At 40.4% G+C, this 17,287-nt stretch overlaps 1 protein-coding gene across 7 annotated transcripts in view; it reads left to right on the top strand.

Moving 5' to 3' along the window:
* The window catches only part of TIAM1 (TIAM Rac1 associated GEF 1), a 2,502,716-nt gene that overhangs the window by 1,718,023 nt on the left and 767,406 nt on the right, over positions 1–17,287 (top strand). Inside the window, exon 1 of one of the 7 annotated variants that reach the window (XM_044071410.1) lies at positions 11,234–11,673. The exons of the other annotated variants lie outside the window; for them this stretch is intronic. Within the exon in view, the coding sequence (XP_043927345.1) occupies positions 11,551–11,673 (123 nt within the window). The 5' untranslated portion in view covers positions 11,234–11,550. Of the gene's footprint in view, positions 1–11,233; positions 11,674–17,287 lie in introns of those variants that run through there. 7 annotated transcript variants of the gene reach the window in all.

Genomic DNA, 17,287 nt, shown 5'->3' with positions numbered 1-17,287 from the left:
ATTGATGAATCAAGCACATCAGATGTCACACCATGGTTTCTTTGCCAAAGAATAGGCTTATAAAAACCGCTAGTTCTCTTAGTTGTAACTTCAAAAATTAGATCATCCACTAACTTTTTAGGATAGTCCCTATTAAGGAACATCTCACGGAGCAAGTCACATTCATTAAGGAAGTCCAAGTGATTACTGCACATCCTTCCTGCTCTCACCAGTTGGCCCTTCACAATGGATTTCTTTTGTCTGAGAGGGTGAAAACTGGAGAAGTGCAGGAATGAGTTGCAGTATGTTGGCTTCCTAAAAATGCTAGACGTGTAAGCATTAAGTCTACTGTCCTTCCTTAGTTTCACATCCAAATAGTCAATTTCAGACTCAGAGAACTTGAACGTAAATTTCAAGAACTCCGTTGTACTATTCAAAAAGTGGACAAACTGATTGGCTTCTGTTGCATTACCATCAAATAGAATGAAGACATCGTCAAGGTATCTCGTATAAAATTTTACAAAACCCAGGTATTCACTTGAAGGGAAAAGGAAATTCTTTTCCCAAAATCCCATAAAGAAGTTTGCAACTGATGCTCCACAGGGAGAGCCCATTGCTACTCCCTGTTTTTGTAAGAAAAACTTCTTGTCAAAAAGAAAATAGTTTGATGTAAGTACTATGTCCAAAATCTCAGTTACAAGGTCTATTTCCATTTTTGGCACCCCAAAGTCAGCAAGTAGTAACCCTATCCATTCCAGTGCTTCCTGGTGTGGAATGGAAGTGTACAAGTCCACGACGTCAATCGTGAGAAAATTGTACACAGGGTTAAAAGACAAGTTGTTAATGTTAGTCAGAAAATTCCATGAGTCTTTACAGACTCCACAGAGGTTTTTAACATATTTTGCCAAAATACTGTCAACCAATTTAGCACAAGGGTACGTCATGGATGAACGACCATCAACGAGAGCCCTCATGGGAGGGTTTTTAAGATCTTTGTGGACTTTGGGGATGCCAAACATTACTGGGATTTTTGGCATAGTAATATCTATAAAATTATAAGTTTCCAAGTCGATTTTGCCTGCCAAAAATAAATCACGGAAAAGGCCTCTCATAAAGGTATGACTTTGATGGACTTCGTTAAGCGAGGCTATAGAGTAGGCAGGTGTCATAAGGACCTCTAGCATTTTTTCTATATACTTAGAGTTGTCCATAATGACTAACCCACCTCCCTTATCCGGTTTCATTAATCTGACTGGAGCGAGACATAATTCATTTAGTAAATATAGTTGTTCCTTAGAAGTGTTATGTTTTGTTTGAAAAGCATTCTGATTTGACTTAAATGAATGTCTCAAATCAACTTCACAAACTCTTTCAAAGAGTTGTAAGATAGGATGAAGGGGTGGATTAAACACACTGGGTAACTTTAAAGTGTCATGAGGCATTGAATTTTCGTTGTTGAAAAGGAGCTTCAGGTTAAGTTTCCGGACAAAACATTTTAGTTCTATAATTTCTTTTGAAATGTCACCATATTTTCCCGGAACAAAAGTATATCCCAAAGCAAGAAGCTCGACAAGTTTATTATCAATTTTTACCTCACTAAAATTGTAAATCTTAAAGTCACCTTTTTGGTTCATAATAATATCTGGAACCTCATTTGATTTATCCCTTTGGAAACCTTCCGTAGTGTAATCTACTTGAAAAACACAATCATTGAAATCAGAAAAACTATCGGTAAGAACCATATTTGGACTAGTAAATACTAGTTCCGATTCGTTTTCCTGTTGTGTTGATTGTGAAAATTGCGTTTGCCTAAAAAACTATTATCTCCATGTGTTCTATTTACTTGGTTATGTTTATTACCTGTGTTTTTAGCCTTAAGACCCTTTATTCTATCGCTGCGTCTTGGTCCTGTTTCTTCAGGACCAAGCATAGTATCATCTGATTGGAATTCATCCAAATCAGTGATAGCAGTGTCATTAGATTGTCGTTGACTATGGCTAACAGTAGTCACCTTCAAGTCTGAGTATACAAGTTTAGGGTATGCGCTATTGTCAGTGTAAGCCTGCCTGTCTCTCACTAACTTTTTATTTTTGTTCAATTTTAACTTTGCAAGAAAGCCATCAATACTAGACAAGGTGCGATCATAATCGAACCTATATCTTGCAAAGTTCAAATCTGCTTTGATTTCAACATCTAATGAGTTAATTTCATTCAATAGCACATTCACATGTTGGTCATAATGTTTTATAATCAATTCCAACAATTGAATACCCTGTTGTTGAAATAATTCTTTCAAATCAGCATAAAAACATGCATCGTACAATAAACCTGAAGGGGAAAAGGTACAACGTAAACCCTTCGGTACTAAATTCTCTTGGATACATTGTTTGAAATAGGAAGATTCAAGTTGTAATTTTTTCAACCTGAGTATTTTACTATCAAACACTTTCAATTTGTTAGACAACAGTTCATTATTAGAGTCTGTATTAGAAGCATTGGGGCTTCCTACCCCATTAAACGAGAATTTGAAGTTATCTGTATTAGCCATCCACTCATTAAGCGCAAACGGAGCTTTGAAGTTAACATTCTGTTCGCCCGGTATTACTGCGTTGCTAGTTGGATGTGTCCTTTGATTAAGGACGCCGGACTCCATGTTTAAACGTTCGTCTGCTACAACACTACTAAAAAGCCGCCCATCTGAATTGTTAACATTAGTTCTAACATTGTTAACACCTGGTATGTTATTAAAAACAAGACATGGAGTAGAAACAGTACCTGTGTTGGGTAGTAAACCCGCACCGGCTAAGTTCCGTTGCTCTAAATTTTGAGCCGACACTTGAAATGGTCGTTGGCTATTAGTAGGTTGAATCGGTTGAGCTGCTGGAATAGAAAAACCAGAGCTCTCAGACGCAAAATTACCGTCTGTCCCTTCACGAACCAAACTCGAAGTAGAGGCTTCAATGCGATTTCCAAGTCTGTTAAAAGCTTCCAGTGAGTCAAATCTTGCATTAAGTAGGTCCAATCTCCTTGAGAGAGAAACCAGTAATGATGAAACGTCAAGAGGTGCTTCATTATTCAATGCTACTGCACCTGAGTCCGCAAACATGCGGGGACTGCTGGGACTAACAGGAGAATCCGCTGGCATGCTGACAAACCAAAACACAAGTTGAATAAAACGACAAATCCAAAAAACAGAAAAACGGACTCCTTGTACCAGCAGGAAAAATCAGAATCCAAAACGTGTTCTTAACGCAGTTTTTATTTTAAAGTGCAAAAGCGTTTTCGCCATGTACCAACGTAGCTTCTTCAGAGAGTTACAAAAACTTTAACTTTTCTACCACTTTTTATATAACGTTAAAAGGAAGTGACATCACTGGAAATGAATAAAATAAAATGAAATAAAATACTTGGAAAGTAAATAAATATTAGAGTGAAATGTATAATTCCATAAATTAACAATTTAACTAGACAGTTACTCAATAATTTAAAATCAAGAATGTGTGTATTAAATATTTACACCAGTTAAAAACTTGTATGAAATTAGTGTCTATTAAACACCGAGAAAGCACTTAAAATAGTAATGTTCTTCAAAATAGGGACAGTTAAGAGGTTTACTTCCAACCCCAAAACATATGTTTCCTGCAGAAACCTTCTTCTGGTGTATGCATGTGTAATGCATTTGTATGAGGTACTCATGCTAACAGTCAATATGAAGTAAGTAAGATCATTGTTAACGGATAGACTCCCTCTGTTTCCCACTGCTGTTTATAGATATGACAGCAACTGCTTTGAAGCATATTTTTGCTGTCTGTATTTTGCATACACATTTTCATGTTTATACTTAATGTTATTAAATGAAGGTTAAGGTTCAAGTGAAAGCAGATATATGTATTTTATACATTTGTATGTAAGCTTATACACTTAAACTTGTATATATTACTGGGTGCTTACTAATATTTAGGTAGCATTTAGGTTTAGTACATTTAGACATTGCGGTGGTGGTGCTGCAGTAGCGTTGTTGCCTCACAGTTAGACGTTGCTCCTTCGATTCTCAGAGCGTCTTCTGTGTGTCGACATGCGTGAATGGGCATTCCTTCGTTGAAGGTTGTGCTTTAGGCCCGGCAAGCCAGCATGTAAAAATCTACTGCCAATCATTAGCGGACTGGAGTTCCACTGTGGCGACCCCTAACCGGGAAAAGCCGAAAGACACAAACAAACATTTAGACATTTATGCTTTTTTCCTGTAGCACATCAGCTTTTGTTCATACAGTGCGCCTGTCTGCCTATTCCTAGGCACCAAAAAGTGAGAGTGAAGCACTCTGCGACAGTCTTTACATCTGGGCTGCTGTTTAAAAGCCACTGTGAGAGAGTGTAGTCATATACCCTAGGAGATGTCCAGCTGCTGAAAATATCTCTCTGAAGACTGATGCAGTTATCAGTGTTCCAAAACGCATGATGTTCATCGTGTTTCACTGATGCAGTCATTACACTTGGGTTATCCTGCCGTCAGGCGGGCCCGCAGTCTGCCTGAGTTCCAGAGTCTTGGTCCTGCATCGGTTGCTGTCGCCTCTTCCCTGACGTCAGTGCGCCAGGGGTATATAAGAAGCAGCCAACGCCATTTTCTTCAGTCTTTCTTGCCGCGCGGTGCCCAAAGCAAAAGCAGTTCACAAGTGCCGGTCGGCTGACTCCTGAGATTTCAAATTCGATTTCAGAACCAAAGTCTTCAATAAAGCTAAGTACCCCGTTGGGGAAAAAAAAAATTTTCTTGCCTCAGTCTGATGTCAGAAAAAGTTAATAATTGTATTTCTTGTGGGAAGCAAATACCTCATAAGGATTTTCATTCTTACTGTATTCCATGCCTAGGCCCAGATCACGACATCACTAGTTGTCGGTTTTGTGCTAGATTTAACAAATTCACTATTAAACGTCGGTTTGATTTTGCTCGCCATTATTTTGGGCGAAGGTTTAATTACACAATGCCGTCGAAACAACCAACGACTGGAATGCATAAAAAGCACAAAGATAAAGATAGGGAAAGGCTACCGAGGTCCAAAACTGACGACGAAGCCTCTTCTAGGTCAGTCGCTGGTTCACCGGTTATCAGTGAGGCGCTTTCGCAGCCCCTGACACCCGCTACCTCAGAACCACAGGCCACGTCCGACTCCCACGTGGAGGTGCCTAGGCCTCTGGAGCCTCAAGGTGTTGGGCCAACAGAGATTAACCCTTCAGATGGGTCCGGAGCCGCTGAGCAGGCATCTGCTTCTGAGGGTGTTTTCAGGCCTACTCAACTTACCATTACAACTACAGCCAAGACTAAGCCTACACTAAAGACAAAGAAGCATGTGCAGCATTCACCAGGACAGGCCTCCATGCCTAAAAAACAGATGCTCAAGATGGCCGAAGACTTGATAACTTTGATCAGGGTTTCCCATCCCCCTCCTGATAAAAGGCCTAGGCAGGATACAGACTCTGATTCCTCTGACCAGGTTTCAATATATTCTGATTCCTCTTCAGACCAGGGATATTCTTTACCCCTTATGAGGATTCTAATGCTGAAGAATCCATTCCTTCAGCCTCTCCTCCTGAGGATTACTCTTTTGGGGAAACGTTGCATACCATGAGGGAGCATTTCCATTGGGAGGGCCAGGATTACTCAGAATCCAAGAAAAGGCTCAGAGACTTTCTTTTGCTGCCTCAGCACAGGCCCCTTGCTATTCCACCATTGTTGGACATTGTGGATGATGTGTTCTCTGAATCTAGTTTAAACCCTGATTCTTTACCCCCAGCTCCAGTCAAGCCAGACAGATACTACAGACTCCCTGACTCTCACAAATTCCTTTATAAAACCCCTGTTGCAGACCCAGAAACTATTTCCCAGGGTCCCAAAGGGGTTAAGGCTTCCACGGCTAAGAATCCAGTTCCCTCTGATAGGGACTCTAGAGCATTAGACAGATGGGGTAAGAAAGTTTACACCTCTGCAACTTTAGCAGTGAGAGCTCTGAATTGCCAGTTTCACATGCTTAAGTATCAACAATATTTACTGTCTCAATTAAAATAGAAAATGAGTATAAATTCAGAACAACCTGACTATACGGAAATGTAGGATTTATTGCATGCAGCTGAACAAGTGAGAAAACATACTTTGCAATGTGGTTTTGATTCATTAGAAGCTTCTTGTAGAGCAGCAGTTACAGGATCTGTGATTCAAAGGCATGCTTGGTTAAAAGAACAAAGTTTACCAGACCATGTTAAGGCAAAATTACTGGATGCCCCTTTGAAGCAAGATAATTTATTTGGTATTAAGGCAGAAGAAGTACTAAAGAAAATGGAGGATAAGGAAAAATCTATGCAAACAGTAAAGGATTTCTTACAGGTACAGCCACCACAATTTAGCAGAAATTGGCCTACTAAGAATTGGCCCATTCCAGTGTCAGACAGGCCACAAAGAGGCAGATACAGACACCCAAGAGGCAGATCTTAGCCACAAGGTTCTTACAGACCACGACAGTAGGGTGCTTCAAACCCAAAACAAGGTGAGGATAAGTCACAACCTTACAGGAAACAGTCCCAATGACTTCCCCCTTCCAATGCCAAACTCTTACCTTTTGGCAGCTCCCTTAGGGGGGAAACTAGCACTTTTTTCTCAAAACTGGCAAGCAATCACCCAAGACAAAATGGGTGCTGAATATTGTGTCTCAAGGTTACAGGTTCCACTTTCACACTTTTCAAGGCTAAAAGGAATGCCAGACCTGCCGCAAAATCAATGGGCAGAGGCACAAAAACAAATTACAGCTCTCATGGACATGAGAGCTATTCAAAAAGTACCACAGCAGGAGAAAGGACAAGGCTTTTACTCAAGACTCTTCCTGGTACCCAGAAATCACAAAGCCTGGAGACCCATTCTGGTCCTTTCCACTCTAAATACTTACCTGGATGTTCCGAAATTCAAAATGCTGACACTACAACAGCTCCTTCCCATGTTGGGCAAGAAAGCTTGGCTTGTTACTTTGGACCTCAAAGAGGCATACCTGCATGTCCCTATCAGACAAAATTGCAGAAGATACCTCAGATTCATAGCTGGTTCAATGCACTACCAATTCTCTGCACTGCCCTTTGGCTTATCTACTCTGCCCAGAGTCTTTACCAAGTGCCTGGCACCAGTAATTGGATTTTGCAGACAAAAAGGAATTCAAATATATCCATATCTGGACGACTGCCTGATTCAAGCAGTGAGCAAGGACATTCTTCTACAGCATCTGGCGTTTGTAAAAAGATTGTTAAGTTGCCTAGGGTATACAGTAAATGAAAAGAAATCAAAACTAGTGCCCTCACAAGAGATAATATTCCTGGGTGCCAGCTTAAATACAACGGCCCAGAAGGCTTATCTCACGCCAGACAAACAAGGACAACTGACTCAGTATTTTCAATTGATGGCAACAAAGTCCCAACTCCCTGCAAGAAAAATTCTGCAGGCCTTGGGATTCATGGCATCCTGCATTCTACTAATTCCATATGCAAGACTGCATATGTGGAAATTACAATGGTACCTTAAAAGTGTTTGGTCTCAACATTCACACAGCTTGGAGACAGTAATACCTCTAATTCCCTGCCTACAACAGGAGTTTCGATGGTGGGCACAGGCATGTCCCCTCAACAAGGGTCAGCCTTTCACTCTCCCCACAGCCAGGCAGACTATAACAGACTCCTCGGATTATGCCTGGGGAGCACACATGGCAGGAAAATGTATTCAGTGCAAATGGACCACAGAACAAATGCCTCTTCACATCAATCAAAAAGAGATGTTGGCTGTACAAAATGCCCTAACAGCTTTCAAGGACCTTCTGCATCCAGGACAATTATAAATAAGGACGGACAACACCACAGTGATGTGGTACATAAACAAGCAAGGAGGCACTCATTCTTACCCCCTATGCAAGCAAGCCATGACCTTGTGGAACACGGCTGTAACTTATCAAGTTCATTTGCAAGCACAATTCCTGCCAGGAAAGATAAATACTCTGGCAGACGACCTAAGCAGAAACATCATGGATCCTCACGAGTGGAAATTAAATCCACAAGTTTTCCACATGATAATGCAAAAATGGGGGTGCCCGGACATAGATCTCTTTGCCTCCCCACTGAATTGCCACCTACAAATATTCTGCACAAGGACTTTTCACACACAAGCATGGAAAGTGGATGCTCTTTTGTTCAGCTGGAAAAACCTAAGCATTTATGCCTTCCCACCACTGCCTCTCCTTTCAAAAGTATTCCTAAAAGCCAGACAAGACAAACTACAGATGATTCTGATTGCTCCAGACTGGCCACGCCAGCACTGGTACCCAATCTTAAAGAACTTAGTTCAAGGTCCACCTTGTATTTTGCCTCAAATTCCACACCTTCCGACTCAGCAAAACAATCGGATACTGCACAGTCAGCTCAAAACTTTAAACCTGGCTGCATGGAAGTTTCAATAGCCAAACAGACAACTTCTCTCTCTAAAGCTGTTTTAGATGTCATTTTGGAGGCTTAGCACCAGGAAAACTTATTCAGAAAAGTGGAAGAGATTCTGTGCCTGGAACCAGTTTCAAAACCTTGATACTCTGGTCCCTAACATTCCTCAGATACTACAATACTTGACTGAGATGCTGGACAAAGGACTAGCCTTCTCATCCATTAAGATTCACGCTTCTGCCATCTTGGCTCATTACAACGCAGATCTTCCTATTTTTTCTCACCCTTTGCTAAAGCAGTACCTCAGAGGGGCTAAAAACATAAGACCGCCCCAGAGAGCACCAACACCAACTTGGGACCTCAATTTCGTTTTGGAAAAGCTCACTTTGCCTCCTTTTGAACCAGCCAATTCAGCAGAGTTAAAATATATATAATGGAAAACTGCTCTGCTTCTGGCAATAACCTCAACACGAAGAGTCTCAGAACTACAGGCACTAATGGCAGTGGAGCCTTTTATCATTTTCCACCAAGACAGGGTTTCTTTAAGGACAAACCCTTCCTTTATGCCTAAGGTGGTTTCCAGTGTGGCTCTTAACCAATCTATTCACTTGCCAACCTTTTATCCAAATCCCCAGAATAAAGGGGAGAGACTTCTACATTCCTTGGACATACACAGGCAATTACGCTTCTACTTGGACAAAACAAAAGCTTTCAGAAAAACTGAACAATTGTTTGTATCATATGCTGCAGGATCACAGGGAAAGGCTATTTCAAAGCAGACCATTTCAAAGTGGATAGGACACTGTATCCAGTTCTGCTACACACAGCATGGATATTCCACCAGGGCAACTGCTACTTCTACTGCCTACCTTAGAGGAGTACCTACCAAAGATATCTTGGAAGCTGCAACTTAGAGTTCAGTGCATACCTTTACCAAGCATTACCATTTGCCTCTTTATTCTAGATCCAAAGCTGGCTTTGCCACTGCAGTGCTGCAGGGCCTCATAGCCACACCAAATCCTCTATAGAGCCAGCCACCCAAACTCAGCTTTGGGATTCTACCCGAGTGTAATGACTGCAGCAGTGAAGCACGATGAACATAGTACAGTTTTGTACCTACCATAAATGTAGATGTTCGAGTGTCTTCACTGCTGCAGTCCAGGTTACCCACCTGCCAGCCCCTCTTTCTTATCTGGGACTAACCTATACTACCTATGTGGTGTATTTACTGGTTAATGAAGGTTTTATTTTTACCTTTTTTGTATGTTTTATTAGCAATATGTATTGCCTACCATTTTTGGGGGCACCTGACATCTGGGGCAAGAAAAACTGAAGAAAATGGCGTTGGCTGCTTCTTGTATACCCCTGGCGCACTGACGTCAGGGAAGAGGCAACAGCAACCAACACCGGACCAAGACTTTGAAACTCAGGCCGACTGTGGGCCTGCCTGACGGCAGGATAACCCAAGTGTAATGACTGCAGCGGTGAAGACACTCGAACATCTACATGTATGGTAGGTACAAAACTGTACTTTTCCTGCAGCACTGTTCCTGCTACTCACGTTACATCAACTGTTACGTTGATTATCTCACAAGACTGACCAGAAGAACAGCATTAAGCAACAGCATTTTGTCAGCTGGAATGTTAAGTTACTGCAGCTACCTGTGCACTAAATGCAAATGATGAAGTGTTTTGTCATGGTAAAGGGCAGAGCACTCCATTACTACTAACAGTTTATGGTGTTAGTGTCCTGTCTAACACCACATATGATTTGTGTTCCTCAGCTGTATGCAGAAAATGGAGTTTTGTTATTGCATATATATTTTGTCTTTTAGTAAGGAAGAATACAAGAAATGTGGTGCACGCGTGTTTTTTAATCTGCCGAGTAAATGGTCTCCATTTTTTTCTCCAGTATGTACATTTATGGCAGACCTGTTGGTTGTGTTGAGTTTCAAACCACTGCATGAAAAGGACAAACATTTACATGTACCATTCACCAACTTTCCAGATTAGACTTAATTCCTTTGACTGCAGGAGAACAGAATTCCTACACTACCTTTTGCAAAACGGTGTCAAAGTTAGGGCATTATGCTCTTCTTCTTTCGGCTTTTCCCAGTTAGGCACCCCAGCCGAGGATCGAACCAGAGAACCTCTTGCTGTGAGGCGGCAACGCTAACCGCTGCACCACCGTGGCCACCCTAGGGCATTATGCTGATGGTGCAATATACCTTATTCTTGTATGTCCTTATTTCTTCAACATATGACTGTGCCATCACTGTTCCCTAGTGTTCTGCTTTGTAACAAATTGCCCTTAAAGCTGGAACCAGGAAAAATAAACTTGTTCATTTCATACAGTGTTACTGGATGTATCCAGTTTGCATTGGCAGTGCTGAATTTTGTTTAAAGGCAGTGTTGTAAAAAAGAGCAAACCTATTTTTCATCTTTTTGTATAATGTATTTCTGCATAGTGTTGCAAGCAGATTGAATTAAATGCTTGTGAACTCGTATAGTTAACTATTGCGCTACATGGAAAGAACATTTCTGTTAGCAGTTTGCTGTGTAGTGTTAGATTAAAAGTACGTTGCTATTTACTGTGAATAGAATACTGAAACTGTAGGGTATTTTTAGTGCTGTGCGTCTAGTTCTTGGTTGACAGGACTTTTTGTATTGATATTTAATATTCTATTGTGGAGTGCAGGTCCTAGCCAATCAACTGAACCTTCGCCCAGGGGAGCAGAAATGATGACATTGCAATGTCAGATTTTTTTTTCTTTCCTTCCTGTTGCTGCTAGTGTGTACAGCTGTTGATGCTTGCAAAGCATTTTCCTCCTTTCAAGAACTGAAAATAAAGTACCAGACAAGTTGAGAGGAATGATGGAATTGTAGCTGATATATTAAGAATTGAGGCCTATACCAGTTGCCATAGAAATGCAGCATCTGCCTTATGAAAGCTAATTGTGACCCATTTGTTCAAAAATGGGTAAATGCCATTTGTATAGAGGAGCAGCCAAGAATATGATGGAAACCCTGCCCCAAACGTGGAGGGAGTGGTTATCTTGTATACTTGAAGCCATCTGAATTAAAATTTTCTGATTTCTGTGCTGAGAAGAATGCTGGATGGAGACAGGGGATGTTAGTGGACCTCTTGTCATAATGTCTACAAACCGGAAAGTGAAACAGAAGGGAAAGGAGCAAGATTTCAGTGGTTCCAGTGAATCTCTCTATCAGATGCTTTATGTGGTGAGCAAGGTTTTATTGAGCATATTTTAGGGGTCTCGAAGGGCTCATTACATCAGAGGATCTAGTCTGCACCAGATTATGTAGAACTCCCACAGTAAGTATGCCAGGCTATACACATGCTTGCTGCTGTATTAAAATGTGTTCTCGTTTTCATCATGATTTTATAGTCGAGAGAAGTAGCAGCAGAGACTGTTCAGGAGTTTACAAAGCTTTTTTTTCCCCTAACTTGTGAACTCTGCCAGGAGTCTACTGTACTGTGCATGAGGAATTCTTCTAAGATTGAAAGATGAACTGAAACTTGAGTGTGTGTTACCAGGTGAAGTGCGTGCTGACAAGTTAAACCTGTTTAGTTTATTTGGAGTTGGAGAGAAAATAGTAAGGAGTGGCTAATTTTTTTTTTTTTGGGGGGGGGTCACCTTTAAACACACAACATGAAGGATCACTGCTACTGCTTTTTATCTACAGTGCATTCAGTGCTGAAAAACTGCAGTAGGATGAGTCATTAATCTACATATTTTAAAACTGGGTTTTACAGAGACCTAGGGTAAAGAAAAGTTTTTGCAGTAGGTTTTATGTGGAATACATACATAAACTCGTACATATTTTCCCAATTATTAGCTGAATAGAATGCGCTCCCAATCAGTTTGCAAATTAGTTTCTTCTTGTACAAACATCTTTTTAAGTCATAACTACAATGTGTGACAGTTGTTAGTTTGCAGTTCTTTATTCCTGATCAAGAGATTAAAAGTGCTTTTGTACACAGAACTGCTCATTTCTGTGTCCTGTTTAAGGAAGCCTCCCTGCAGGTTGTAATCTCGGCTGCCCACACAGACATAGAAATGTTTACAAGTAGAAAATGCTTAGTTTGCTTTAATGTGAAAGTAAACCAGCATGCAATTCTGATTACTATTGCAGAATTTGTAACACAAACCCCACTTGAATGAAACTTCATAGCTCATCATTTCTCATGTCTCTGAAAACCATAGCAGTGACATTTGGTGTGTGTGTTAGAGAACATTTCTTATGTTGTTTTATGTAGCATGACTTTGGACTGCAGTTGAAATAAGAGAAAAGGTGTGTGCTACCATTAAATATGAGCAGGTCTGCAGTGTTGGGGGACAGATGCAGCTTCTGACAGGTGTTTTGAGGATTCTGAATGTGTGTATTGTTCACATGTCTAATGTTAATACTGTTATAAATACCACTAGATCTAGAAAGGAAACTTTATTTTCTTTAGAGGCATACAGTGGCTTATCAGCACAAAGGTGTTGTGTCTTGTGACTTCATATTTTGCAGCCCCACTTTGTGATAGTGTTGCATTTCATTTAGAAGAATGTAATCTTTTGAGCACAGCTCTACATATATTATTATAATTTATTGTATAATTATATTACACACATTATTTTGATTTTCTGCTGTTGCATTTGTTTATGCTTCAGCCTCAGCAGTGATCTTTAGAAAACAAAAACAAGTAGATCTGTTTGCAGATTCACTCTGTATATGGAAGTGGAAGTGCTGTGGAACAGTTGTCTGGTTTGTCCCTCTTGATCTAACAATCTGGAAGAAAGCCACAAATGTAAAGGGGCACAAAGGACCAACATTGGGGACAGATGTTAAATATTGCTGTTGTGTATTTAGAAAGATGCTAGAATGACAGATTTTGCATTATCACACATTTTCGGAAGGATATGAAGTCTGAAACTCAGTGTCCATCATTATTTGGTGTCTACAGTCCTCAGTGATTTGACACAAAACTGTAAACTGTATGAGGAACAAGGCAAAAAGTGAGACAAAATTGGGGACTTTCTGCAAAATCAAGGACAGTTGAGAGGTATGCTTTTTTTCTAGTTTTAGATTATGTGCAGTCATGCAGGTGTTCCTTGTTTATGTCTGGCAGAATTGTAAAATCTGCCTTCTTTTTAGCTGATTGGTCAGGATGCAGAACTTTCTCAGAAAAAATGCAGAAGGATAGGAACTGTGATGTGCAGACATTTCACTGGGTTCAAGTCCTTGTGCAGAACAATAAATGTCCTTCAGAGTTATTCTTTGGAAGACCTAGCTAAACTGGTATTGTTCTTTTCTGTGGTTGAGACTTGTACTTGTGAAATGTTCATGGATGTTTCGCACAATTCATAATGCCCTCTCTCCCACTTTTGTCCGTATTGACCCTAAATTATGTTGTCCCTGCTTAGTCTCTTCCTGTCTTGGCTAATTTTGCTGTCAGATTTTGTTTTCATAAGTCCAGTATATATGGGGGTGGTGGTGTACAGAGCCATTGGCTTGATGCCTGATTGCTTAGAAAGTTTATGCTACATTCTTCGTCAGAGTTTGTGAAGAAAGCTGAATTTCATTAATGACACTTGTAGTAGTCTGTTCAGTAATAGGCTGTGTTTTCCTATTTCTCCGTACTTGTATGTAGTTCTGCTGGTCCCTATGTGCATCCCAGGGTATTCTAAGACTCTGTGGGCACATAACTGAGCTTTACTTTGATTTTGTTAAACCCAAGAATGTGATGTGGTGGTGTAGGAACTGCTCAGTCACTTCTTATACGTATTTAAGCTGAAATGTAAGAGAGAAGTAAAAGCAAACCTGGGCTGTTAACATCAGTGCTTTGTACTGCAGACTACCTAGCAATAGGCACCCTATCAGAAGATTTGCTGATTGATTTGTTAAATGTTCATTAACCATATAAGAGAGTGATCCTTTGAGTCCTTTTAAGGCACAACCTAGACAACAAGGCAAAATACAAGTAATGCAGATAAGTACTGAATAATGACGTATAGCTTTACTCACAGTTAGGCAAACACAGCACGCGATACCCAAATGAAGCAAATGTAAATTCAAGAACCAGTCTGATTTGAACATTGTTTCTAATTTTACAGCTATCTTTATAAAAAGTCTTGGAAGTAACATGCTGCTATATGACCAAATTTTGTGGAAAGGTGCCTGACTGAGATAGAAACAGTAGTGATTTCCTGGCCATAGAAACCAGGAATTCGCTTCACCAATTCAGGGCATGCTAATATGCCTTTCTTATGCAAAGGTGACTTTCCAAATTGATGCTGAAAGGTCAGGTATTTAAAATAGTACTATAAGGTGGTAGTTTGTCTCAAACCCTTCTTGTTGTAGGTATGGATACTGCTTTATTTCGTATAGAATGATTGATGATGCACTGTAGGCTCTAATGAAGCTGGTATTCCATACTGGAGTGTTCCAAGTCTCCAATATCGATTATTGCATCCATTCATGTATTTGATGGTATTTTCTACTAAGATTTGGAGATTATGGTTTCTGTTCATTTCATTTCCAATGTATATAATTGTGTAACCTGGTTCATTCATCTTACAAATGTTTCTGCATTTTTGGGTAGCAAGCTTTCAGCCAATTTATTACTTTTGACTTTTTTTTTTCTGTACCCGACATTTTTGTCAGTCCATTTTTCATATTCTTTGCATTGTACCGAATAACAAGTTGGCACCGTACGAGCCTCTGCGTATGTACTTGCAGACAAATAACTGCTGTTTATTTCTTTGGTTGCTTTCAGGGTGAGCAGTCTTGTCCTGTGCAACACTTCATGTGGTATCTGGTTTGCATGGCATCAGAAACCAGGATGATATTGTGGACTGAAAAACTGCATTTGAAATTGGACAGTCATTTGTTGCTGATCTTGAGTAATGGAGTTGTCCGTTGCAGCAGTCCATTTAATGTTCTATTGGGTCATCTGACTAGGTGCCCCTGTAGTTGGTACTAGTCACCTTTATGTGCTGCAGGTTATAGAAAATGTCCTATATCTTACTGGCCCAGCTTGTGCATCTGTTTTCCATCTCCTATGTAGGTTTCAGGTTCTTGTAAGAGATAGTGTACTGCTCCATTTATCCCACTCATTCACTTTACATCATTCTGATTTACTCATGTTCACTTTACATCATTCCCAACTGCTCTTGATTTCAAAATCTCCTCATGAAGACTGTTCCATGCTTTCATATTCTCTCTGAATTTCTAACATCATTCCTGAGCTGCTGCTCCTCTGTTCTCCACTCGTTTATACTTGTAATCTCCCTTTTCATTAGATTGTCCCCTGACCTTTCTTTTATTTCGTTTTCACATTGAATGTCCATGTATTAGTAGTAGTATAGCTAAAGAGCAGACAATGTCTTTGAAGTAAGTGCTAAAAACTGACTTCTGTTATTGCGAGATGTTCTAGTGCCAGACAGACAATTTGCAGGAGAAGATGTAGGGGATGCATGGATAGATATGCACATTAGTACATTAGCTATAAATTAAATGAAATTGTCATTAATTAAAATCGATAAGTATGCTCAAATTTGCAGGTGATGATGCCTCCTGAAAAAAGTTATGTCGTCACTAATCACGATATCTCTTCCTGTTGGGTGGAGTACCACATACAGTGTGCTCATGTGGCATTGTTTAATTTCCGTTTTAGTAGCACCCCTCCAGAAATGTGTGCAAGTCCCCTTGGGCTTTTTTTTAATGATCTGTATTGTCTTGTACTTTGCGCTGAAGTTCGTGCCACCACATGTTTCACTGTTCCAGTCTACCCTTACTTGCTTCTGACTGTATTCCAAATTTTTGTGCCATCTTTATAGATTTACTTCAAAGGGGCTGAAGAGAAATTGGCTCTGAAAGTAGAAGAGGACTGGCGTCAGAAATTGTGGTTAACCTCTTGGAGAACCCACCATCACTTTGCATTCTGTTTATTGTCAACCTTTCTCTCCTGCATTTCAGATAGTTTTTGATTTGAACTTGGAACACCACATTGGAAGTAGTAACAAAGTTCGCTAACTATAATTATCAATCATTTGTCTTTATTTGTGTCCAAAACCTTGCTGAAAGGTGGGTAAGGCCATATGTAGACCCTTCAGCATGTCATTTCTTGACCTGACTTAAGAAATGTTTTCAGGATTGCTTGTTAGTGTAATAAGTGGGCTGTATATCAGTTCAATGAAACAGCACATCATTGACTACAGCAACCTCAAGCTTCTAACCACGAAATCTAAAAACGTTGAAAGCTCAGAACAGCAAATTTTTTCCCTGGGAAAAAATTCACTGTTCCGAGAAACACACCCACAACACAAGCACACCAAAAAACCAGCAATCCACACACACACACACGCACTTAAAATCCTACGTCTAACAATACACTAAACTGTACATACAGTACTATCTATCCACTATCCTTAATCCTAACCCTAAAGTCTATCACTAGAGTGCACTCACCTCACCCGCACCCTAACCCTAACTCACATACCCTGCCCTAACCCTAAAGTCTGTCACTATCACACACTCACCTCACCCGCGCCCCAACCCTAACTCACATACCCTGCCCTAACCCTAAAGTCTGTCGCTATCGCACACTCACCTCACCCGCGCCCCAACCCTAACTCACATACCCTGCCCTAACCCTAAAGTCTGTCACTATCGCACACTCACCTCACCCACGCCCTAACCCTAACATCTACACAATCACACACTTGAACCCAACCCGTAACTTTCCACCACAGTGCTGAAAATAGCGAAGCCATAGAAACGGACAACCAAATTATTTCCCTAGGAAAAAATTCAGTTATCTGCAGCTTCACTATTTTCAGCGTTC

This window comes from Protopterus annectens, chromosome 5.part0 (assembly GCF_019279795.1).
Source record: "Protopterus annectens isolate FY-2018-M chromosome 5.part0, PAN1.0, whole genome shotgun sequence".
Lineage (NCBI taxonomy): Eukaryota > Metazoa > Chordata > Ceratodontiformes > Protopteridae > Protopterus > Protopterus annectens.
This window is presented reverse-complemented; position numbering and strand designations above follow the sequence as displayed.